This window comes from Ranitomeya imitator, chromosome 4, assembly GCF_032444005.1.
Source record: "Ranitomeya imitator isolate aRanImi1 chromosome 4, aRanImi1.pri, whole genome shotgun sequence".
Lineage (NCBI taxonomy): Eukaryota > Metazoa > Chordata > Amphibia > Anura > Dendrobatidae > Ranitomeya > Ranitomeya imitator.
In genome coordinates, this window is record NC_091285.1 from 466,644,635 (window position 1) to 466,671,530 (window position 26,896).

A 26,896-nucleotide genomic window follows, 5' to 3' on the forward strand; every position below is an offset into this window, starting at 1 on the left:
ATGTAATGTCTACACTTGTTCATTCTAAACGAGATCAATGGGGTTGAGGTTAGGGCTCTGTGTGGGCCATTTACATCCTTCCACACCAAATTTACTCAACCATTCCTTTACTGACCTTGCTTTGTGCACTGAGGCACAGTCACACTTTAGTACAAAAAGGCCTTCTCCAAACTGTTCCCATAAAGTTGGCAGCATATAATTGTCCAAAATATCTTGATGTGCTGAACATCAAGATTTTCCTTCACAGGAACAAAGGGGCCTAGGCCAACCCAAGATACAACAAACCAATAGTGTTGTCTTTTATCCCCCAAACTTCTTTACAGTTGGCACAATGCAGTCAGGCATGTGATATTCTCTTGATTTTCATCAAATCCAGAATAGACCGCCATATTATTAGGTAGATAAGTGCGATTCGTCACAAATTTTGCTTGATGAAGTTAGACAGGAAACCCATTCCATAAAGCACTGTTGCACAGCTTTGAAAGTCTACAGTTATTGATTTAGCAGAGCGTTAGTGACATGCACTATGCTACTGAGCACTCGGTGACCCCACAGTGTAACCCTACAGGGTTTGCCAATTAATGGCTGAGTTTCGGTGGTTCCTAAATGCTTCCACTTTTCTATAATATATACTACTCACAGCTGTAGGATATTTAGGAGTTAATACAATGAACTGACTTGCTACAATAGTGGCATTCTATTATACAACTACTCTCAAATTCCATGAGCCCTTTCGAATGAGCAATTCTTTCACAAATGTTAGTAGAGGCAGACTGCATGGCTAGGGGCTCAATTTTATTTATGTATATAAGGTCAGCAACAGAAGTTACAAAAATCTGGTTGTTTATAAAGTATTTATTGATGATTTGATATTAAGAAAAGCAAAGATGAAAGTTCAAGTTTCCACCTTTGTGGTATGTTGGATAGAAGATCAACTGACCTCATCTGGATGAATTCCAGAAACACAATATGAAATGACGAATACACAGAAAATGATGTGGTCTCATATGGCTTTTGTCAAGCCAGCATAAACAACCCACCACAGCTACAATATGTTAAGACATCCAATCTATATCTCTATTGTTTAGTAGGAGGTCTGCATACAGTATATTTCTGTTCCCCTGTGTTTAGAATATGAGCTGGATGCTTGATAATGTATTTGTGGCTAGTTTTTCACATTGGCTTCACAAAGACCCCGTGAGGCAAAAATATTCATCCTATGCCGTATCTTAACATTTTTTCTACTGATGAGTTGGTTTCATGTAGCAAATCTGTAATAATAAAGATAGAGGAAATAAGAGAGAAAATCAACTCATCTCCAGGGTTTTATTTTGTCTCCATTTACAATATTACTTCTAGCAGAGTCTCTGAAGTGTGAACATCTAGCACTGGTTAGCAAAGATCAAAAAATGAATGATAGTAGCAAAAAACACATTGAAGATGCTGGCTGTATAGTCAGCATTTTTGTAATATTTTTGGTAAATGTCCAGTAAGAGTTTATAGACAAACGGCCATATTAGACCTCTAATAGGGCTCCATATAGGTAAATGGGGCATTTTACTGAATCTTCACGTCATGGCAAACAGATTTTTCTTGTCAGATCGGATTCGTGGTAAGCTCTGATTATATATGTACTGTATGAAAGTCCTCAATCTAGTCACAGAGAGACAGACAGCTAAGGCAGGGGCACGTACATGTATGCAAAGCCTTGGCATACACTGCCAGCAGACTGCTTGATGTCACCTTTAGGAAGAGGTGTGGAAACCACATGAAACGACCAAAACTGGTAATTCAAATATATAAATAATTTTATTGAACATATAAAATATTACACATAGAAAAAAACAGGACATAAATGGTACAAAGTGGGACCATGGTGTGAAACACCGCACAGAGGTGTGATTGTGTCAGCGGATGGAAAGACACAGACTCCTAATAATAAAGAATGGTCATATAGAGGAGAGGACTGCGGAGTACAGATATAAATAACACAGGTATGTCCTGTTTTTTTCTATGTGTAATATTTTATATGTTCAATAAAATTATTTATATATTTGAATTACCAGTTTTGGTCGTTTCATGTGGTTTCCACACCTCTTCCTATATGCTGCTTTACGGCTTGGTTTGAATTTAATCCCCTATAGAGGCAACAGATTTATATAGACTCCTTTTTAGTGATGTTGCTATTGAATACCCGTATTCTTGTATTGATGTCACCTTTGTATTGTCCGGTGACATCATGCCCACGGGTTAGTAATAAAGAGGCATCTCTAGTTATCCATTACTAATCCTATAGTAGTATGGTAAATAAACACACACCAAGTATAAAGTGTTTTATTTGAAATAAAACCAAAACACTTTTCATTTTTTATTTAAAAATAACAAATACAGTTATACTCACCTAACGCCCATTCCGTATGGGCGTGCGCTAGCGATGCGCCCAAAATTGAGCTCAATGGCTGAGTTAACGGACTGTGTTACACCGCGTTATGCCGCGGAGTAACGCAGTCTGTCTAACGGACTGCTAAACGCAATCTGAACCCAGCCTAAATGCACCATGAAACCTCACTGGATGCTTGGGGTGGTTGGATTTTAGTCTTTCATATATAATCAATAACCAATATAACCAATAAACTTATACATATGAGGGACATATATCCTAAAAACAAAAAAAAGAATTGTTACAAAAAGAAGTTGACCACTTTTTTCTATGGCGCATACTAATATATAAGGTTTACAGATTCTCCTCCTGCACTTTTAGTACAATATCTCTAACATAATACTTTCCTGAAAGCGGACATCTTTAACTTAGCCTTGAAGATGTTCTGCTGAAATTTTGCAGAAATATCAAATATTTTCAAAAAAACACTATCCTAGTTCTTAATATTAAACCAACCCTCTAGTCTGGGGCTGAAAAGTGACTAACTTTGTACACCCCATGTGGATATCTTGGAAGCAAGAGGAAAGGAATGCTGATGATCTGAGCAGAGGAGGCAGTAAGAAGCAAATGGAAGGCACCAGGTAAGGTGACTATGCATAAGAAATTTAGTCACTTTTCTGCCTCTGGGAGGTGGGTTGCTTTAAGAAATACTATATGTGTCACCAAAATGCAAGCAAAAAATGGAATTCAAGGGCTCTATTGACAATTATGGGATCCTTCTGGGTTCTGTTTGATGTCCGTTTTTTAAAATGAAAAAAAGTTCTGTATATAGTTCAGTCTGAGCTGAGCAGAAGATGTGAGCAGTACCGAGACTGTCAAAATGCCTTTATGACTTTACCTACCTAGGATCGGCAGGGCTGGTTGAGTAAACGCCTATCTGTACTAGCCTGGGTTTATTTCCATACCCGAGCAGCTGTACAGTATATAATGTCATTTTGTACAGACCTGTGCATGCACGACTGCAAGAGACAGAGGGGAGAAGTGGCTTAGAAGTGGGAAAAGAAGAAGATTTTTCTGATGAGTTGTATAACAAAGTTTCTTACATTCTGTAATATTGATACATGCAAAATATGTTGAAATGACATCAACAATTTAAAAAAAATATGAAATGAAATTTAAGTTTTTCGATTTTTTTTTATTAAACCACTTTATGAAAACACTTTGAGGTACAGAAAGTAATACAACACTGAGGTTGCAAGAGTTTTCTTCTCCAGAAGCTTTTCTCCTTTCGTATGTTATGCTACCTTTCATTGATGGTGCAGATCGGATATACTTTACATGTTGTTTGCAAGTTTGCCGAACCAGATAATGGCTCCCTTCTCTGGGAGATGGCAACTGCTGGGAAAATGGTAAATGGTTAATGAAGCTACATGGCAGCAATATCCAAATCTCTATTTTAAATTAAAAATAGATTAAACTTCATATGTCTGTTCCAAAAAGATTATTTTTTTGTAGAAATAAAACTTGCATTGTTGGTGCAGAACATAATACATTCAGGGACCTCTCTGAACAAGAGTGTACTGTCCCATGCATGACCATGTCCAGATTGGAGATGCCATGTTGTTGGTTGGTGTTGGTGAAAGAATTGAATTTCAATGTCCTCAGTTTTTGCATGCAATCTTTCAAATATGTTTGTCAAAGGATGGTTTCTCTGCAGACTCCAATAAGACTATGTGGTCTGTCATGGTCCATTTCTCGTGTTAGATGTATCCTGTGTAGAAATGTCACTGGAGAACTGAGAGCACCACAACTTCGTAGGTGAAGATCTTCTTGTAGTCGTTTTCTTGATATAGTGACACTGTGATGAGAGCTTGTAATTACCTGATAATAAAAAAAAATGAATGTATTAGATATATTAGATATTGGATGATTTATACCAATGAAATGAAATCAGGACTCTCTTAATAAATACTTCAATTCAACACAATTGAAAAAAAGAAAAGCAGGGCACAAATCTGAGAAAAAAAAAACATCTTTATTAATACTTCTAAAAAGGAAATACGCGAAAGGTATTAGACCTCATTCAGACATCTGCCTTTCATGAACGTGTTTTATCTGTAGAACACCTACCCTGATGATGGTGTTCACATGTGCCGGGGGAGGGGATAGAGTTTGCAAAAAAATTCAGAGACATGTCTGTTTTTTATCGGAATCGTGTATCAAAATTACCCATACAAGTCTGTGTCTGTGGCAATCATGGACCGCACACGGATGGCATCAGTGATCAGTCCGTGTGTTGTCCGTTATTAACATTGCAATGTATAGGAGAAGCTCTGTGTTGTATTAATTGTTTTTTCATCAGTTAAAAGAAATAATGAAACATTGATAGTAGTAATTGAAACACTGACCAAATACCGATGGAAAGCGGATGCAAAACCCTAATGACATTTGAACTGTTTTTTAACATATGAGAAAAATCACAGATATCTGAATGAGCATATAAGTAACATGAGATCACAAGAAAACAGACAAAACAGTATAGAAAAATTGCTGAACAAGAATGTACACCTGCCATTTCAATTTTCACTACAAGATGGCAGGGAATAATTACAACAACCCCGCAAATATGTCTGTGCTGTCAAAGAGAAGCAACATATCAAATAAAGTAAAGCCAAGTGACCAACATTCAACTCCACAAACTTGTGGGGTCCGAAAATAAGTCTCTAAGAAAGGATAATAGCACTAGCGAAAAGGTAGTGAACAGTACGGTAATACAATCATTTACCTACTTTTGCACCTTGAGATATTTATATTTTTATTTAGGTGTCTCCCTGCCCATTTCTCAGAATTCTTGTGATCTTGTGATCTTGTGTTGTCTCTACTAACACCGTCTGTGCATTTCATTTTAGATGTATTATAGATATGGTTCTGTCTCAGATATTAGCCTTGCAGTTCTTTCTTTTCTTTTGTGTTGCCTTTCATGGCGCTAAAGACTAGTACACTTAGGTATATGATAAAGGTTTCCAGCATAATCAATGGTCGGGGAGGGGGTGATGTGACCAGTATAAAAGATAATTGGGTTAAATGGGTTATGGCTAAAGATGAGCGAATCTTTTGAAATGCGACTTCACCGACTTTGCTGACTTTTTCCTAAATTTGATTTATAGTGAATAAATTTGAGTGAATATCAATGCTGGAGAGATTGTAATTGCTAAAATACATGTGGGGGAAAAGAGAAAACTATCCCGCACTTATTATAAGAGCTTACACTCTACAGTAGAGAGAGACTTACCCAGTAACTCTGGAAATAGAAAAAGACTCTGTCTTAAAAACTGTGCTCGGTTGAGATCTGGTGACCTGTAATCGCCCAGTAACTCACCCCCATATACAAGGAGTGACAATGCAGAAGATGTTATAGCTCCAGGGCCTTATGGGGAGGCCTGCACAACAGTGTAAAATGACATTAGCTCACTCTCTGATGCTCATTTGTGTCAGAAATGGTGCTGAGCAGGTTTTTTGTCTGCAAACCACAAATTGAATCTTTAGTAGAGATGAGCGGTGTTCAAGTCGAACTGTTCGCCAATTTCAAATTTGAGCTGTTTTGGGTGGTGTTCGAGTCGTTCGACGAACCCGAACAATTTGCTTAAAATTGGGCTGTTTGAGTTTCTGTTCGATAACTGTTCGTTCACCAAAAGCCTAGCTTGATTTGCACATTAAAACTGTTTATCATTGTTAATAGACTGTTTCAGTGTATAGGGGGCGGGGGATAGATCTGTGCTGAAATAACACCGATCTCCATTTTTTTTTCTTTCCCGCATTTACTGTGGGGCGGTGCAGTCTCTCAGCCTATCAGCAGTGTGCACACATAGCAATGTGCATGTGATGCACACAAGCAATGGCATTTGTCATTGGCTGTGTATGTCACATGTCCTCCTTGCCCTATAAGAACCAGCCATTTACATTGTCGCCACCATTTCCTCACTGCTGCAGCTTAGTGTTAGACAGCACCGCTGCTGCTGTGGGCGCTATACAGACTAAGAGTGTTTTTTTGGAGCGAATTGTCAGAGAGATAGGTTTAGGGAGTTGGGAGGAATCGGGTCTAGTTGTAATATCAGCCCTTTTCAGGGTAGGTTACAGCAGTTCATAGCACAGTTTGCCAGGCAGGTCTGTGCCATTGCTGTGCAAGTGTTTGTCACAGCATTTGGTGTAATCTAGCTCAACCAATCCTTTTGGGCTAGTAGCATTGTCTGATAGTCATCTGAGTAGCCCGCCAGTGAAGCTAGCTACACCGCCTGTGTATCTCAATTTTTACTGCATCTAACCCAGTTAATAATTTAGGGTCTAGGAGCAGTGTCTGCATGTCAGCAGAGTAGCTTGCCTGTGAAACTAACTACACCGCCTGTGTATCTCTATTTTCACTGCCTCTAATCCACTTAATAGTTTAGGGCCTAGGAGCAGTATCTGCACGTCAGCAGAGTAGCCCGCCTGTGAAACAAACTATACCGCCTGTGTATCTCAATTTTCACTGCATCTAATCCAGTTAATATTTTAGGGCCTAGGAGCAGTGTCTGCACTTCAGCAGCATAGCCTGCCTGTGAAACAAACTATACCACCTTTGTCTCTCAATTTTCACTGCATCTAATCCAGTTATTAGATTAGGGCCTAGGAGCAGTGTCTGCAGGTCAGCAGAGTAGCCTGCCTGTGAAACTAACTACACCGCCTGTGTATCTCTATTTTCACTGCATCTAATCCAGTTAATATTTTAGGGCCTAGGAGCAGTGTCTGCATGTCAGCAGAGTATCCCACCTGTGAAACTCACTACACCGCCTGTGTATCTCAATTTTCACTGCATCTAATCCAGTTATTATTTTTCGGCCTAGGAGCAGTGTCTGCACGTCAGCAGAGTAGCCCACCTGTGAAACTAACTACACCGCCTGTGTATCTCTATTTTCACAGCATCTAATCCTGTTAATAGCTTAGGGCCTAGGAGCAGTGCCTGCACGTCAGCAGAGTAGCCCGCTTGTGAAACAAACTATACCGCCTGTATATCTCAATTTTCACTGCATATAATCCAGTTATTAGTTTTGGGCCTAGTACCACAGTTTGGCCACTCAGTTCTTCTCGGTTTTCATCCATCGGTTGTTGTGCCAACAACTGCAGATACAGGGTTGCCAATTAGTTAAGCACTAAAATTTGTGGCAAAAGGCCTGCTGCTGGTGAAAAGGGGAATAGGCATGTTGGAAAGGGAAAAAAAGGTTGTGTCCGTGGGGTAGGTGGTAAAGCAACAGTAACATCTGCAGAAGAAAGAGCATCTTCCAGCCAAAGTAAGATGTCTACTTCTTTTCGTGGACAATCTGATATGATCCCTTCCTTACGACCATCGCTACAAGCATCGCCAAAAATTCCAGATGAGGCACAAAAACAGCAGGTGCTTGAACGGATATCAAGTGCTCGTTCAAGTGGGCTCTCCTCCATGTCAACTTCAACATCACAACTACTCAAGTCCTCAGAGTTGTCACCCCAATCGCACTTGCTTCCTCACAGCTCCCAAGTATCCAGCTGCCCGTCTGAGCATGGGGTAACACACATGGTTGAGTCTGTAGAGCTGTTTATGCATACTATAGCCTGGACATCAGAGGTCTGCTTCAGAGCTTCTGTGAATCCAGACGAGGAAATGATCTGCACTGATGCCCAGAATCTTTGTGAGTCGGATCCAGGCCCAGATGAAGATGGTTCTGAGCATAATGTAGACCCTCGTTTCCAAACTGTAACTCCTGTTAGTGGAGACAATGAGGAAGATGATAATGAGACTGAGATACCTGATTGGAACGAAAACTTGACTTTTCGGTCAGGGCAGGAAGAGGTTGGCTCTGAGGACGACGGGAGTGAGAAAACACAGGATGATGATGACAAGGTTGTAGACCCCACTTACTGTCAACCCCAGTCCATGAGGTCAGCAGAGGAGCTGGAGGAGGATGCTAGAGATGAGTCTGACGATGAGGTAATGGTGCACCTTCCTGGACAGAGATGGAGTACTGGAAGCACATCAACAACTGCATCCTCAACCCCAACTGTGTCTCAGACCAGAAGTCATGGTGGCTCTCCAGGTCGCATGGGCTCTAAGCCTTGCATAGCCTGGGCATTTTTTGACATTGCAAAGGATGACCCAACTCATGTTGTCTGTAAGATTTGTCAACAAAATCTCAGTAGAGGCCAAAAAATCACTAGCTTGAGTACTTCATGCATGAACCGTCACATGGATATGAGGCATAAGTTGCAGTGGGAAGCTCACTGTGCTACAATGCGGCCTAGTCGGCCGGGTCAACCACCATCTGCCCCATCAAGTGCATCCACGTCCGCTTCATCTTCTGTGAGTGTGGGGGCAGCAGTCGCACATGGTTTTGGATGCAGACCTTCCACCTCTTTACCCGCAACAGCCAGTGTGATTGGCAGGTCATCAGGACATTTACAAGTGGAAACACCTGTTGGTGTTGAGCACTCTCCGACATCGACACCACATTTTGATCAAGGCAACATAACATCTCTGCCTGTACCTTCCTCACAGACCAGCAGTTTGCCGGGGACACCCTACTCAACTCCGTCTAGCACGGCAGCCAGCCCTCAGTCCCTCAGATGTGGACAAGTAAAAGACCATTTCCTCCTAGCCATGACAAAGCTAAGAGGTTGAATTTCTCCATCTGCAAGCTGTTGGCTACAGAAATGCTGCCTTTCTGCCTGGTGGACACAGAGGATTTTCGAGACCTTATGTCCTTCGCAGTGCCCCAGTACCAGATGCCCAGTCGCCACTACTTCTCAAAGAAAGCTGTGCCTGCGCTACACCAGCATGTCACACACAACATCACTGCTTCAGTGAGACACTCTGTGTGTGACAGGGTGCATTTCACCACAGACAATTGGACGAGTAGACATGGACAGGGGTGTTACATGTCGGTGACTGGGCACTTGGTAACTACGGCGACATCAGGATAAGGGGCTGCTGTCCAAGTCTTGCCGTCGCCATGAGTTGCTTGTCGATCCTCAATATCTAGAAGTTCCTCCACTGCTTCTGCCTCCTCAACCTCCTCTCGGTCCTCCACCTGTACCCAAAGCCTGTCTGGTAATGCCACCCGCGTTGTAACTGCGCAGAAGGAATCCTGCACACCTCCTCACTATGCTGTCACCAGGGCTCAACGGCATCAGGCAGTGTTTACATTGAAATATCTGGGAAATGTGGGTCACACAGCTGAGGAGTTGTGGTCAGCTCTGGAGACCGAGTTCCATCAATGGTTGTCTCCACTCAACCTGCAGCCAGGGAAGGCTGTGTGCGACAATGCTGCAAACCTGGGTGCAGCCCTTCGCCGGGGCAATGTCACACACGTGCCTTGTATGGCTCACGTTTTGAACCTGGTTGTCCAGCAATTTTTATCCCACTCTCCCAGACTAGATTAGCTTCTGCAGAGAGCACGGTCAATGTGTGCTCACTTCCGCTGTTCGCATCCCGCAGCTCGACGACTTGCATCTCTACAGAAGTCGTTGGGCCTGCCAGTTCACCGGCTGAAATGCGATGTGCCCACATGGTGGAATTCGACTCTCCACATGTTGCAGCGACTGGCAGAACCGAAGAGCCCTGGTGCAATACGTTATGACATATAGCCTGGGCCAACGAGATCAAGAGGTGGGGCAAATCACGCTGCAGGAGTGGTCTCAGATCAGGGACCTATGCACCCTTCTGTTTTGAAATAGCGACGAAGATGTTTAGTGCTGACGATGCCATTATCAGCATGACCATTCCGGTGATTTACATGTTGGAGCACACCTTACACAGTGTTCAGATTCAGGTGGTGGAACAGGAAGAGTCGTATGCAGAAGGGATCATATCTCCAAGGTGAAGAAGGTTGGCAGCACCAAGGCGGCTGGCATTGGAGGCTGGGGGAGAGGGATTACCGAGGGCGCATGGTAGCAGCCAAACTATTGAGGAAGGTAAAGGAAGCGAGGAAGAAGTGGAGGACGAACTGGCGCTGGGCATGGAAGACTCATCAGATGAGGGAGACCTTGATCAAATTTCTGTTGTGCGAGGTAGGGGGAGAGGGCTGACGAAGGAAGCATGATTCTCGCCTCACCACCACCAAGACAACAAGGACTTGATCCTCCTGGATGCGCATGACACATGAGTGTCTTCTTGCTGCACTACCTGCAACATGACCCTCGGATTGTCAGAATCCGAAGTAATGCCGACTACTGGGTTGCCACACTCTTGGATCCCTGATACAAAAGCAAATTTGGCGAAATAATTCCTGCCATAGAAAGGGATTCACGCATGCAGAAGTATCAGCAGAGACTGTTACAGAATCTAACATCTGCTTTTCCACAATACACCAGTGGTGCACGTAGTTAATCTCTGAGTTCTAACTTGCCAACCATGGGACTATCGAGTCATCACTCAAACCGTAACAGTAACATCGTATTTGGTGGTAACAGCAATTTTTTCCAATCATTTCAAGATTTTTTTAGACCATCCTTTGCAAGGCCACAGGAGACAAGAAGTCTGACGCACAGCCAACGCCTAGAGAGGATGGTACAAAAGTATCTCCAAGTTAACATCGATGCCATGACTTTGGAACTGGACCCTTGCTCATTTTGGGCTTCCAATTTTGAAAAATGGCCTGAGCTCACCACCTTGGAGATCTTGTCGTGCCCCGCAGCCAGCGTTCTCTATGAACGTGTGTTCAGCACTGCTGGTGGTGTGCTGACAGATAAGCGCACGTGGCTGTCCAGTAACAATGTAGACAGACTAACGTTCATCAAGATGAACAAATCCTAGATCTGCAAGGACTTTTCTACCCCTGTGTTATCTTGGGGAGACTAAAAGCTTGATGATTTTTGAAAATCACCTCACCAACTATTTTGGTTAACTCTGGCGAAATTGATGCCACTTAAGTGGTGTCTGTGGCCGAATTTTTGGAAAAAATGGAGACTCTTTTATTTAGTCCCCTTGCTGAGTTTTACATGACGTTGCCATCGTCAATTCCAGGTGGTTGGGGTCGTCTGCAGAGTTGTTCCCTCATACTATGGCCTGGGATTCAGAGGTCTGCTCCAAAGCTTCAGTGTCTGCTAGTCAGCCGAGTAGCCCAGCCACCCACCGCCTGTTTACCTAAGTACTATTTTTAATGGCATCTGGCCCAGGAAATCCCTTTGGGCCTTGCAGAATTTGGTGCTACTCAGCAGCGTACTTCACCCATGAAGCAAGCTACACCGCCTGTTTACCTAACAACTATTTTGTAACAGCATCTAGCCCAGGAAATCCTTTTGGGCCTAGTAGAATTTGGTGCTACTCAGCAGCGTACTTCACACATGAAGCAAGCTTCACCGCCTGTTGATCTAATTACTAATTTTTAACTGCATCTATTCCAGGAAGTCGTTTTGTACCTAATAGCATTTTGTGCTATTCAGCACAGTACCCCACCCATGAAGCAAGCTACACTGCCTGTTTACCTAAGTACTATTTTTTAATGGCATCTAGCCCAGTAAATCCTTTTTGGGCCTAGTAGAATTTGGTGCTACTCAGCAGCGTACCCCACCCATGAAGAAAGCTACACCACCTGTTTACCTAACTACTATTTTGTAATGGCATCTAGCCCAGGAAATCATTTTGGGCCTAGTAGAATTTGGGGCAACTCAGCAGTGTACCCCACCCATGAAGCAAGCTATACCGTCTGTTAACCTAAGTACTATTTTTAACAGGATTTGGCCCAGGAAATCCTTTTGGGCCTAGTAACAATTTCTGCTACTCAGCAGAGTACCCCACCCATGAAGCAAGCTACACCGCCTTCTTTCTTTCTCAATCTAACCCCTCGGCTCTGGGGTGTCCACTCTCCCTCCAGCTCTCTCCTTCTCACAGGTGGACTACCGCGTGTTTTCACACTGTGGCGAATCTTTTTGGGCCCAGGCATAAGAAGTCATCGAGGTAATGGATAATATGTGCCACCTTACAAACGTCCATGATGACACATTCGAGGAAGCAACTAAATGCCTCAAATAGTGAGCAGGATATGGAGCACCCCATGGGCAAACAGCAATCTATGTAGTATGGTCCTTCACAGAAGCAGCCCAATGGGAGGACAATATTCGTAGGCACAGGTAGTAACCGGAATGCCCCCTCAATGTCTGTTTTGGCCATTAGGGTGCCCCTTACCAACTTCTTCACCCGTCTTATTGCCTCGTCAAAGGAGGTACAGTACATAGTACTGTACTTGGTTCCACGTCGATGTTGTTGTGGACCCGCCGCCATTCTACCTAAAGATATTAATTTTTTTTATTTTTTTTTGTCAAGACGTCTGGGTGTTGGTAGAGTGAGTTTACATTTTTACTCCAGCCTTTCTTGATTTTAGAAGGGCATGACATGCCTATATCTGTGTCTCCTCCTCCTTTTACTCCTCCACCTCTTTTCTTTTTGCATGACTATATGTAGTTGTGACTTTTCCATGTGTTTGTTGTGTCTTCTGAGCAGTTTGTTAGCTTTTGGACACCTTTTAAGGTGTTTTCTATGTGTTTTTCATGTGCTTGTATGTGTTTGTGTTTGCCTGCCATTGGATTCAATGGGGTTCGACGGTGTTCAATGAACATTTCGTCGAACACATCCCTGTTCGACGAAACGAACCCGAACACTAGGGAGGTGGCTCAACACTAATCTTTAGGTGTTCGAGACAGTGTGGAATTTCAGGAAATTTGGCTTAAACTTGATGCTCAAATCAATCTGCTCATCTCTAGTCATGACTAGTTTCAATGAGCATCCAGTGTCTCTTAGGAAAAGCTGAAGGACAGCAGAAGATCATTTTCAAATGTACTAGATATTTTAGAAGCTGTTTTCCAGTTCCTCAGATTGTACAGGTATAAAAATATTTCTGATATGATTCATTTCAAATTCGAATGCTAGTCATAGTGTGTATACTATAGATGTTTAGATCCGGAAGTTATCGTCCACTTCATAACGTTTTGGTAAAGTTTTTCATGTGTTCTCTTTAGCCAAGAGCGGGATTTAAAAAATGAAGTGACCAAGACTTCCTTAGGGCAGTCCTACACGTCCAGATAATTCCGGTAACGGAAAAATCGGTACTGGAATTATCCGTGTCCGTGTGCCCGTGCGTTTCTGTGGCACATCAGTGTGGCACACGTGTGCCCACTGGGTACCACACGCACCGTGCAGGAGACAGCGCTAAAGTTTAGCGCTGTCCTCTGCATCTGGTGCTGAAGCCTCCATTCATATCTTCCCTGCAGCAGCGTTTGCTGTAGAAAAGATATGAATATTCATTTTTTTTTGTTTCTGGTGTTTAAAATAAATATCCATGTCCCATACCCCCCTCCCACCCCCTGTGCGCCCACCCGCTGTTCTTAAAATACTCACCCGGCTCCCTCGCTGGCTGGCGCTGCTTCCTGTCCTGGCCGCATCTTCTACTGTATGAGCGGTCACGTGGGGCCTCTCATTTACAGTAATGAATATGCGGCTCCACCCCTATGGGAGGTGGAGCTGCATATTCATGACTGTAATCGTCGGCCCCACGTGACCGCTCATACAGTAGAAGGTGCGGCCAGGACAGGAAGCAGCACCAGCAAGAGAGCCGGGTGAGTACTTTAAGTACAGCGGGCGGGTGCACAGGGGGTGGGAGGGGGGTGGGGACATGGATATTCATTTTAAACACCAGAAACAAAAAAAGGAATATTCATATCTTCTCTCCAGCAAATGCTGCTGCAGGGAAGATATGAATGGGGCTTCAGCACCAGTGGGGGGGACAGCGCTTACTGTAGCGCTGTCTCCTGCACGGCACACGGACTGCACGCGGACAACGTCCGTTTGCGGTACGTGTTTTACACGGACCCATTGACTTTAATGGGTCCGTGTAATCCCACGAACACTGACATGTCTCCCACACTGACACGGTCTGCAAAAAATCAATGACATCTGCACAGATGCATTGATTTCAATGTGTCTACGTGTGTCAGTGGCTCCGGTACATGAGGAAACTGTCACCTCACGTACCGGAGCCACTGACGTGTGAAACCGGCCTTACATGTAGTTCTACTCATTTCCCAGGATCCAGTAACTTTGGTAAAAGAAAATGTATGCAAAACACTGATCTGAATCACCAGTTGCTTAATGTGTCAAATGTCTAGAATTTTCTCAACACCCTAAGGGCGCATGCACACGACGTGTTTTTCGGGCGAGTGTGCAAATGTATAGTCTTGTGAGTCTCATTTAACCACTTCAGATTTCGAAAAATGCAAAGGTGTTAAAAGAAGTTTGATTTCCAAGCAGAAGCTACCTCACTATTTTAGACCATACGCTAAAAAAGATGCTTGAGGTCAAAAGATGCCGGCATGTCTTCAAATGTTTACCTCCCAGAAAATCTGTCAGGTTTGAACAGTTTTAAAAGACATCATTTGCACAAACCTTGACATTTATCACATTTAATGATAAAAGCTGCAAAATTCTTCATACGCTTTCTAAAAGGGGAATAATCAGATTATTTTTTTAAGTGAACACTTTTAAGTAAGAGGGACATAGCTGAAAACCATATCATGTTACTGCTCTTTTCTTGAGAAAATTATAGTTACAAGAAAAGAAACCATAGTTTCTGAGATCCATTTATGCTGAGATTGAAGAACTTTCTCTAAAGGCCCCAATGTATATTAAATGAGGGTTCGGTCAACAGCTATGATTCCTATTTGATCTTCTACGTGAAATCTTGGCTTGGCTTAGCACAGTAATTAATTGCCAGATACATCTGACAGTACCATACAGTATCTGCCACCCCAAAAAAAGGATTGGGTGAAAAAACGAAAACCACCTGATTTTCATTTCCCCCAAATCACCTGTCAAGAGAGAGTCAGAAGACTCCCCATACACATGAGATCTTCAGCCAATCCAGCTGAAATTTATGGGTTTGGCTTACTTTTATGTAATGTGTATGAGGACCTAAAAGGGTTGCTACAGTACTTTTATATTGACGGGCGATCCTAAGAAGAAGACATCAATATCAGATAAACACCCTGCATGACCACTGATCAGCAGTTTTCCGTGCCTGCAGTGGCCAGATTCAAGTACTTATAAAGCTGCAAAACACAAATCCATCAACTGTGATGTGGCCACTGCTTGGGACTGCAGATCCACTCCTATTCATTCAAATAGGGGCCGATCAGCAACACCGGGTAGCAGCCATTGCACAGTTGACTATTTGGTAGTGTTCAGTTCTGTAACTGTTAACATCTGGCCACTGACAGCAGCAAGATCAGCTGTTCATTGGGGTGCAGGTGTCAGTCCCACCATTGAATTGATAATGATTATATACTTAGGATAGATCATCAAAGAGCTCATGCACGCAACTGTAAAAATTGGACAAGTGCAATCTGTCATCTTGATGGACAGCACTTGATCCTTTTATTTTCTATAGATCCATGCACACATTTGATTTTTTTCCTCGGACCAACTCGGTGCGAGGAAAAAAATTGCAGCATGCATGAGTTGCATCTGATTCAGATCACACTCAGCCATTGTGGTAGAAATCAGACTGCACTTGGATGAAGACGGAGAATTATTTTATTGTTATTCTCCTCATCCAAGAAAATTGGATGACACTCTGATCACACTCTGACCAGAGAGTAATTAGAGAGTGATTAGCGAAATTGAATGGATTTTCTCAGATGAGAGAAAGACAGTGATATGACCCTAGCCTAAAATTCAATGAGCAATTGTTGTAAGTATCAAGCATGTGACAAATGTAATTTTCCACAAGACAATGGGCAGCTGCTTAGCAAACTGCAGTCAAATAAATAATACTGATTTGGAAAGGATTCCAAAATGAAAAATGACACCTAAAAGTCAAATTAATATTATTGAAGCCTCCATTTACCAGCCTTCCACAATAATAAAGTTATACCATGTTATCCAAATGTTACTTTGAATGACCAAGATCAATGAAAACTACTGATCTACTGATCTATGAAGCCGGCCCAAGCTCTACTACTGTTTTTTGTGAATGGATGACTCACTGATTTCTCTTTTGTTCAGGTAGAGTTTATCAGTCTTTATGTTACTAGCTTTGCTATATTAGTTTACCTGGTCTATAATGTTGGCACTAAAGATGGCTTCCTCCATGTGCCGCTCATCTGATTTAATAACAGTCTTAATACTATTTACCACATGCTGTACTTCTGGAGACAGGTGACAGTTGGAATGTTCCAGGAATTTAGCCACTAAAATCTTTGTGTCTTTGTACGCTTTCAGGTCCACCAGGGAGTTGGGCCTCTCTTTTGAGAGGTTTTTTAGGGCCTTGGGCTTGATTCGATGACTGCCTTTCTTGTCTTTTTGCCTCCCCAACAAAAAGTGGTGTCCTGACTCCTGGCAGGCTGAGGCCATCAAATGCGGGTACGAGCAAGGAGCTGAAAAGAGAGAAGGAAAAGGTAAACAGCCGAACAGATTGAAACATAATATCAAGACTAAAATGTCTTAGTGGATAAAAAGCATAATCAAGCATCTAGATGCAAAGCATAAATAATTAATAAATCAAACTCTCCCAAGTGAGTATTTAGTAGATTAGGAGTATTCATCGCACGTTTTGAATAAATGTATTCTGGTTCAGTCATGCACGCTGCTGTACTGTATAATCCATCTGGAAGCAAATCATAAGGCAGCGTACGACATGTGATTTGTAAGTAGTTCCAATTTTAGCATTTTTCACTTAATTCTACAATGTCAAAGTAGTTTCTTTTTTTTTTACAAGAAAAAGTAAAACCAATATACTACCTATATTAGCCCACGATGTTTTAACTCCAATTTGTTGCTCGCAGCAAAGCACACACACAATGCCAAGCATATATGGCTAGTAGTGATGAGCGAATATACTTCTTACTCAAGATTTCTCGAGCATGCTCGGGGGTCCTCCGAGTATTTTTTAGTGCTCGGAGATTAAGTTTTCTTGCCGCAGCTGAATGATTTACATCTGTTAGCCAGCATAAGTACATGCGGGGATTCCTTAGCAACCAGGCTACCCCCACATGTACTTATGTTGGCTAACAGATGTAAATCATTCAGCTGCGGCAAGAAAAACTAAATCTACGAGCACTAAAAAGTACTCGGAGGACCCTTGAGCATGCTTGAGAAATCTGGAGTAACGAGTATATTCGGTCATCATCACTAATGGCTAGTTTTATAGCTAGTTTTAACACAGAATATTCTTTTTTTTAATTTTAAATATGCAAACAGAAAATAAATACATTTTCCAATATGTTTCTGTCCAAAGTGCAAACAGTAATTTTAGTTCCTAGTTCTAGGCTGTATTCATATAAGAATTGATTTCAATGTACTGTACATCAATGAATCATAACATTAAACCACTGACAGGTGAAGGGAATAACATGGATTACCCTGTGATAATACCACCTGTCAGGAAATGGGATATTTTAGATAGAAAAGGGACAATCATCTCTTAAATTTGATATGATTGCAGGGAGAAAAATGGGCAAGCATAAGGATTTGAGTGAAGTTTACAAGGGACAAATTGTGATGGCTAGATCAATAAGCCAGGGTATCTCTACAATGCCATGGCTTGTGAGATGCTCCCCACATGTAAATGTTAGTGCCTTTCTTGAGGAGTTAATAGAACGACTGTTGAAGGGGTGCAAGGTCACGGGCATCATTGTTAGAAGTTACTGAAGCGCAAACTGCCTAATGAGTTACAAGGGTAGTTCCATCTCCAAGATCCTATCCCAAAATGTAATAATAATAACATTAGCAAATATCTCCAATTAGAATTTCTTCTGATAAACTAAGTTGCTTATCCCATGTACAGAGTATTGTAGTAGCTTAGGTAACCACGGTTACGACCGTTCATATAGTGGTCTTGAGTTACCTTGAAATATGTAATCGGCAGCTGATGAGAGATGCATGTTACTTACTTGGGAACTTTGACAAGCTACTAAAATTAGATCAGTAAGGACAACTGTGGTGTCAACAATGTCACCTCATTCATAGTTGTTTGGAAAAAGCACTCACAAGGATGTAAGAGGAAACCAAAAAGAAGACAGACAGAGATGTCTACATGTTCATCGCCGGCTTGGCGCTGTTGGGGATGCTCAGGGACAATACCACATGCAGCAGGTGGATTTGGTGGTGGATACTGCGTTTTCGAGGTACAGGCAGGGGTCAAGGCAGACAGTCAGAGTAAAATTGATTGAAACCATGACAAAATTGGGTATATTGACTAATTGTTGAGCGTGATGCAGAAAGTGAACCAACAAGGACCTCAGTCATGGCGATGAGAATGGCAAACTGCATTCTCACTTACTTTTGTGTTGACAAGCACATCCATATTTACACAGTAAAATATCGATATTTGCAGATGATACAAAACTATGTAAAGCAGTTAATACAAGAGAAGATAGTATTCTGCTACAGATGGATCTGGATAAGTTGGAAACTTGGGCTGAAAGGTGGCAGATGAGGTTTAACAATGATAAATGTAAGGTTATACACATGGGAAGAAGGAATCAATATCACCATTACACACTGAATGGGAAACCACTGGGTAAATCTGACAGGGAGAAGGACTTGGGGATCCTAGTTAATGATAAACTTACCTGGAGCAGCCAGTGCAAGGCAGCAGCTGCCAAGGCAAACAGGATCATGGGGTGCATTAAAAGAGGTCTGGATACACATGATGAGAGCATTATACTGCCTCTGTACAAATCCCTAGTTAGACCGCACATGGAGTACTGTGTCCAGTTTTGGGCACCGGTGCTCAGGAAGGATATAATGGAACTAGAGAGAGTACAAAGGAGGGCAACAAAATTAATAAAGGGGATGGGAGAACTACAATACCCAGATAGATTAGCGAAATTAGGATTATTTAGTCTAGAAAAAAGACGACTGAGGGGCGATCTAATAACCATGTATAAGTATATAAGGGGACAATACAAATATCTCGCTGAGGATCTGTTTATACCAAGGAAGGTGACGGGCACAAGGGGGCATTCTTTGCGCCTGGAGGAGAGAAGGTTTTTCCACCAACATAGAAGAGGATTCTTTACTGTTAGGGCAGTGAGAATCTGGAATTGCTTGCCTGAGGAGGTGGTGATGGTGAACTCAGTCGAGGGGTTCAAGAGAGGCCTGGATGTCTTCCTGGAGCAGAACAATATTGTATCATACAATTATTAGGTTCTGTAGAAGGACGTAGATCTGGGGATTTATTATGATGGAATATAGGCTGAACTGGATGGACAAATGTCTTTTTTCGGCCTTACTAACTATGTTACTATGTTACTATGTTACATATAATCAAGCAAAAGAATGAGTATTTGTTAGATTAAACCCTCAACATAAAAGCAAAATGAGGGAATTTTTTCTGACTTCTGAAAGGGAGCCAAAATTGGCATATTACCAGGATAACCTGTGTTCTCTTCCTGGCAAAGCTTTCACTGCCATACGCTTATGGACCCCATGTCTCAACAAGAGACTACTCTCCAATCCTCTTAAAGTCAATGTTCCCCCACCTGTGTCAGAGTTATGGCTACAGCAATTAGTTAAAGCAGCAGCAGTGATTATAATATAATTAAGATATATATTGGACCAAAGGTTTTATTATCCCCTGCCCAAATTGTGGAACATCAGAAAACAGATACATCCTGCCTAAAAAGCATGTTCAGTCACACCTGGACTGTTGGCTGTTTTATCATGGCTGAAATAAAGATTATTGGACCTTAACACCCGGCTGGAGCGCTGTCCTTCTACTTTGGACATCTGACATATGTCAGATATCATAAGTAGAGATGAGCGGTGTTCGAGTCGAACTGTTCGCCAATTTCAAATTTGATCTCTTTTGGGTGGTGTTCGAGTCGTTTGACGAACCCGAACAATTTGCTTAAAATGCAGCTGTTTGAGTATCTGTTCGATAACTGTTCGTTCACCAAAAGCCTAGCTTGATTTGCACATTAAAACTGTTTATCATTGCTAATAGACTGTTTCAGTGTATAGTGAGCGGGGGGAGGGCGGGGGGATAGATCTGTGCTGAAATAACGCCGATCTCCATTTTTTATTCTTTCCCGCATTTACAGTGGGGCGGTGCAGTCTCTCAGCCTATCAGCAGTGCACACACACACACACAGCAATGTGCATGTGATGCACAAAAGCAAGGGCATGTGTCATTGGCTGTGTATGTCACATGTCCTTGCCCTATAAGAACCAGCCTTTTGCCCCGTCGCCACCATTTCCTTACTGCTGCAGCTTAGTGTTAGACGGCACCGCTGCTGTTGGCGCTATATAGACTAAGAGTGTTTTTTTGGAGCGAATTGTCAGAGAGATAGGTTTAAGGAGTCGGGAGGAGTCAGGACTAGTTGTAATATCAGCCCTTTTCAGGGTAGGTTACAGCAGTTCATAGCACTGTTTGCCAGGCAGGTCTGTGCCAGTGCTGTGCAAGTGTTTGTCATAGAATTTGGTGTAATCTAGCTCAGCCAATCCTTTTGGGCTAGTAGCATTGTCTGATAGTCATCTGACTAGCCCGCCTGTGAAGCTGGCTACACCGCCTGTGTATCTCAATTTTTACTGTATCTAACCCAGTTTATAGTTTTGGGCCTAGGAGCAGTGTCTGCACGTCAGCAGAGTAGCCCGCCTGTGAAACTAACTACACCGCCTGTGTACCTCTATTTTCACTGCATCTAATCCAGTTAATAGTTTTGGGCCTAGGAGCAGTGTCTGCATGTCAGCAGAGTAGCCCGCCTGTGAAACTAACTACACCACCTGTGTATCTCAATTTTCACTGCATCTAATCCAGTTATTAGTTTTGGGCCTAGGAGCAGTGTCTGCACGTCAGCAGTGTCTGCACGTCAGCAGAGTAGCCCACCTGTGAAACAAACCATACCGCCTGTGTATCACAATTTTCACTGCATCTAGTCCAGTTATTAGTTTAGGGCCTAGGAGTGTCTGCATGTCAGCAGAGTAGCCCGCCTATGAAACTAACTACACCGCCTGTGTATCTCAATTTTCACTGCATCTAATCCAGTTAATAGTTTTGGGCCTAGTAGCACAGTGTGGCCACTCAGTTCTGCTCGGTTCTCATCCATCGGTTGTTGTGCCAAAAACTACAGATACAGAGTTGCCAATTAGTTAAGCACTAAATTGAGTGGCAAATGGCCTGATGCTGGTGGAAAGGGGAATAGGCGTGTTGGAAAGGGAAAAAAAGGTTGTGTTCGTGGGGTAGGTGGACAAGAAACAGTAACATCTGCAGAAGGAAGACCATCTTCCAGCTAAAGTAAGATGTCTACTTTTTTTCATGGACAATCTGATATGATCCTTTTCTTACGACCATCACTACAAGCATCGCCAAAAATTCCAGATGAGGCACAAAAACAGCAGGTGCTTGAATGGATATCAAGTGCTCATTCAAGTGGGCTCTCCTCCATGCCAACTTCAACATCACAACTACTCCAGTCCTCAAAGTTGTCACCCCAATCGCACTTGCTTCCTCACAGCTCCCAAGTCTCCAGCTGCCCGTCTGAGCATGGGGTAACACACATGGTTGAGTCAGTTCGTAGAGCTGTTTACGCATACTATAGCCTGGGAATCAGATGTCTGCTCCAGAGCTTCTGTGAATCCAGACGAGGAAATGATCTGCACTGATGAATCTTTGTGAGTCGGATCCAGGCCCAGATGAAGAAGATTCTGAGCATTATGTAGACCCTCGTTCCCAAACTGTAACTCCTGTTGATGGAGACTATGAGGAAAATGATGATGAGACTGAGATACCTGATTGGAACGAAAACTTGACTTTTCGGTCGGGGCAGGAAGAGGTTGGCTCTGAGAACGACGGGAGTGAGAACACACAGGATGATGATGACGAGGTTGTAGACCCCACTTACTGTCAACCCCCTGTCCGCCCGTCCATGAGGTTAGCAGAGGATGTGGAGGAGGATGCTAGTGACGAGTCTGACGATGAGGTAACGGTGCGCCTTCCTGGACAAAGACGGAGTACTGGAAGCACATCAACAACTGCATCCTCAACCCCAACTGTGCCTCAGACCAGAAGTCGTGGTGGCTCTTCAGGTCGCACGGACTCTAAGCCTTGCATAGCTTGGGCATTTTTTGACATCGCAAAGGATGATCCAACTCATGTTGTCTGTAAGATTTGTCAAGAAAATCTCAGTAGAGGCCAAAAAAATCACTAGCTTGAGTACTTCATGCATGAACCGTCACATGGATATGAGGCATAAGTTGCAGTGGGAAGCTCACTGTGCTACAATGCGGCCTAGTGGGCCGGGTCAACCACTGTCTGCCCCATCAAGTGCATCCGCGTCCTTTTCATCCTCTGTGACTGTGGGGACAGCAGTCGCACATGGTTTTGGATGCAGACCTTCCATCTCTTTACCCGCAACAGCCAGTGTGATTGGCAGGTCGTCAGGTCATTTGCAAGTGGAAACACCTGCTGGTGTTGAGCACTCTCCGACATCGACACCACATTTTGATGAAGGCAGCATAACATCTCCGCCTGCACCTTCCTCACAGACCAGCAGTTTGCCGGGGACACCCTACTCAACTCCGTCTAAGCACGGCAGCCAGCCCTCAGTCCCTCAGATATGGACAAGTAAAAGACCATTTCCTCCTAGCCATGACAAAGCTAAGATGTTGAATTTCTCCATCTGCAAGCTGTTGGCTACAAAAATGCTGCCTTTCTGCCTGGTGGACACAGAGGATTTTTGAGACCTTCTGTCCGTCGCAGTGCCCCAGTACCAGATGCCCAGTCGCCACTACTTCTCAAAGAAAGCTGTGCCTGCGCTACACCAGCATGTCGCACACAACATCACCTCTTCCTTGAGAAACTCTGTGTTTGACAGGGTGCATTTCACCACAGACACTTGGACGAGTAGACATGGACAGGGGCGTTACATGTCGATGACTGGGCACTGGGCAACTACGGGGACATCAGGAGAAGGGGCTGCTGTCCAAGTCTTGCCGTCCCCATGAGTTGCTCATCGATCCTCTGTATCTAGAAGTTCCTTCACTGCTTCTGCCTCCTCAACCTCCTCTTGGTCTTCCACCTGCACCCAAAGCTTGTCTGGTAATTCCACCCGCGTTGTAACTGGACAGAAGGAATCCTGCACACCTCCTCACTATGCTGTCACCAGGGCTCAATGGCATCAGGCAGTGTTTACATTGAAATGTCTGGAAAATGTGATATGCAAATTGCCTCTTCTGAGAAAAAAGAGGATTTAAACTCTATAGCTCCACCTGTTGGAAGTAGCGATCCTACATGTCACAATCAACCCTTTAACGAGTCGTGCAATATGACTTAGGATAAAAGCCAAATCAGTATCTCAATTCGCAGACACGGTATTTCAGGCTGTTGGCCCTCGTCAGTGCGAAGCATGAGAACTAATTTGGCTAGTTGAGAGGCTCTGGACTGGGGTCTAAGGGGGTATCGTTTCTCCTTATTGAGAGTGACATACCATCTCTGGCTTGTCAAGGTAAGGAGGCTTAATCGCCATGCAATGTGAATAAGCCTGTGTGAGTCACACAGCTGAGGAGTTGTGGTCAGCTCATGAGACCGAGTTCCATCAATGGTTTTCTCCACTCAACCTGCAGCCAGGCAAGGCTGTGTGCGACAATGCTGCAAACCTGGGTGCGGCCCTTCGCCAGGGCAATGTCACACACGTGCCTTGTATGGCTCACTTTTGAACCTGGTTGTCCAGCAATTTTTATACCACTATCCCAAACTAGATGGGCTTCTGCAGAGGGCACGGTCGATGTGTGCTCACTTCCGCCATTCACATCCCGCAGCTCGACGACTTGCATCTCTACAGAAGTCGTTGGGCCTGCCAGTTCACCGGCTGAAATGCGATGTGCCCACATGGTGGAATTCAACTCTGCACATGTTGCAGTGAGTGTGGCAGCATCGACGAGCCCTGGTGTAATACGCTATGACGTATAGCCTGGGCCAACGAGATCAAGAGTTGGGGCAAATCACGCTGCAGGAGTGGTCTCAGATCAGGGACCTATGCACCCGTCTGCACAGTTTTGAAATAGCAACGAAGATGTTTAGTGCTGACGATGCCATTATCAGAATGACCATTCCGGTGATTTACATGCTGGAGCACACCTTACACAGTGTTCGAAGTCAGGTGGTGGAACAAGAAAAGGAGGAGGAGGAGGAACAAGAGGAGTCATATGCAGAAGGGATCATATCTCCAATGTCAAGAAGGTTGGCAGCACCAAAGCGGCTGGCATTGGAGGCTGGGGGAGAGGGATTACCGAGGGCGCATGGTAGCAACCAAACTGTTGAGGAAGGTGCAGGAGGCAAGGAAGAAGTGGAGGATGAACTGGCGTTGGGCATGGAAGACTGGTCTCAGATGAGGGAGACCTTGATCGCATTTCTGTTGTGCGAGGTTGGGGGGAGAGGGCAGACGAAGGAAGCATGATTCCCACCTCACCACCACCAAGACAACAAGGACTTGGTCCTCCTGGATGCGCAAGACACATGAGTGTCTTCTTGCTGCACTACCTGCAACATGACCCTCGGATTGTCAGAATCCGAAGTAATGCCGACTACTGGGTTGCCACACTCTTAGATCCCCGGTACAAAAGCAAATTTGGTGAAATAATTCCTGCCATAGAAAGGGATTCACGCATGCAGGAGTATCAGCAGAGATTGTTACAGAATCCAACATCTGCTTTTCCACAAAACACCCAGTGGTGCACGTAGTCAATCTCTGAGTTCTAACTTGCCAACAGTGGGACAATCAAGTCATCACTCTAACCGTAACAGTAACATCATATCTGGTGGTAACAGCAATTTTTTCCAATCGTTGGATTGTTGGTAAAATATTTGAAGGGTTTCTGAGGGATGTTATTCTGGATTATCTCAATGAGAATAACTGTTTAACTTCATATAAGCATGGGTTTATGAGAAATCGCTCCTGTCAAACCAATCTAATCAGTTTTTATGAAGAGGTAAGCTATAGGCTGGACCACGGTTATACACATGGGAAGAAGGAATCAATATCACCATTACACACTGAACGGGAAACCACTGGGTAAATCTGACAGGGAGAAGGACTTGGGGATCCTAGTTAATGATAAACTTACCTGGAGCAGCCAGTGCCAGGCATCAGCTGCCAAGGCAAACAGGATCATGGGGTGCATTAAAAGAGGTCTGGATACACATGATGAGAGCATTATACTGCCTCTGTACAAATCCCTAGTTAGACCGCACATGGAGTACTGTGTCCAGTTTTGGGCATCGGTGCTCAGGAAGGATATAATGGAACTAGAGAGAGTACAAAGGAGGGCAACAAAATTAATAAAGGGGATGGGAGAACTACAATACCCAGATAGATTAGCAAAATTAGGATTATTTAGTCTAGAAAAAAGAAGACTGAGGGGCGATCTAATAACCATGTATAAGTATATAAGGGGACAATACAAATATCTCGCTGAGGATCTGTTTATACCAAAGAAGGTGACGGGCACAAGGGGGCATTCTTTGCGTCTGGAGGAGAGAAGGTTTTTCCACCAACATAGAAGAGGATTCTTTACAGTTAGGGCAGTGAGAATCTGGAATTGTTTGCCTGAGGAGGTGGTGATGGCAAACTCAGTCGAGGGGTTCAAGAGAGGCCTGGATGTCTTCCTGGAGCAGAACAATATTGTATCATACAATTATTAGGTTCTGTAGAAGGACGTAGATCTGGGGATTTATTATGATGGAATATAGGCTGAACTGGATGGACAAATGTCTTTTTTCGGCCTTACTAACTATGTTACTATGTTACTATGTTTTAAGATTTTTTTAGACCATCCTTTGCAAGGCCACAGGAGACACGAAGTCTGATGCACAGCCAACACCTAGAGAGGATGGTACAAGAGTATATCCAAGTTAACATCGATGCCATGACTGTGGAACTGGACCTTTGCTCATTTTGGGCTTCCAATCTTGAAAAATGGCCTGAGCTCGCCACTCACGCCTTGGAGATCTTGTTGTTCTCCGCAGCCAGCGTTCTCTCTGAACGTGTGTTCAGCGCTGCTGGTGGTGTGCTGACAGATAAGCGCACGCGGCTGTCCAGTGACAATGTAGACAGACTAACATTCATCAAGATGAACAAATCCTGGATCCGCAAGGACGTTTCTACCCCTGTGTCATCTTGGGGAGACTAAAAGCTTGATGATTTTTGAAAATCTCCTCACCAACGGTTTTAAAAAACTCTGGAGAAATTGATGCTGAGTTTTACATGACGTTGCCATTGTCAATTCCAGGTGGGTGGGGTCGTCTGCAGAGTTGTCTACTCATACTGTGGCCTGGGGTTCAGAGGTCTGCTCCAAAGCTTCAGTTTCTGCTAGTCAGCAGAGTAGCCCAGCCACCCACCGCCTGTTTACCTAAGTACTATTTTTAATGGCATCTGGCCCAGGAAATCCTTTTTGCCTAGTAGAATTTAGTGCTACTCAGCAGCGTACCCCACCCATGAAGCAAGCTACACCGCCTTTTT

The 26,896-nt window shown here is 43.6% G+C and overlaps 1 protein-coding gene across 4 annotated transcripts in view; it reads right to left on the reverse strand.

Annotated features, from left to right (window-relative positions):
• Positions 1 to 3,560: 3,560 nt before the first annotated feature.
• ENTREP2 (endosomal transmembrane epsin interactor 2) overlaps positions 3,561 to 26,896 on the reverse strand; it is a 1,647,307-nt gene continuing 1,623,971 nt past the window's right edge. For 2 of the 4 annotated variants that reach the window (XM_069765839.1, XM_069765841.1), the window contains 2 exons: positions 16,491 to 16,813; positions 3,561 to 4,261 (listed from right to left, as the gene is read on the reverse strand). In XM_069765839.1, the coding sequence (XP_069621940.1) occupies positions 4,076 to 4,261; positions 16,491 to 16,813 (509 nt within the window). In that variant the 3' untranslated portion in view covers positions 3,561 to 4,075. The remainder of the gene's footprint in view (positions 4,262 to 16,490; positions 16,814 to 26,896) is intronic. The other 2 variants (XM_069765840.1, XM_069765842.1) reach the window with 1 other exon arrangement.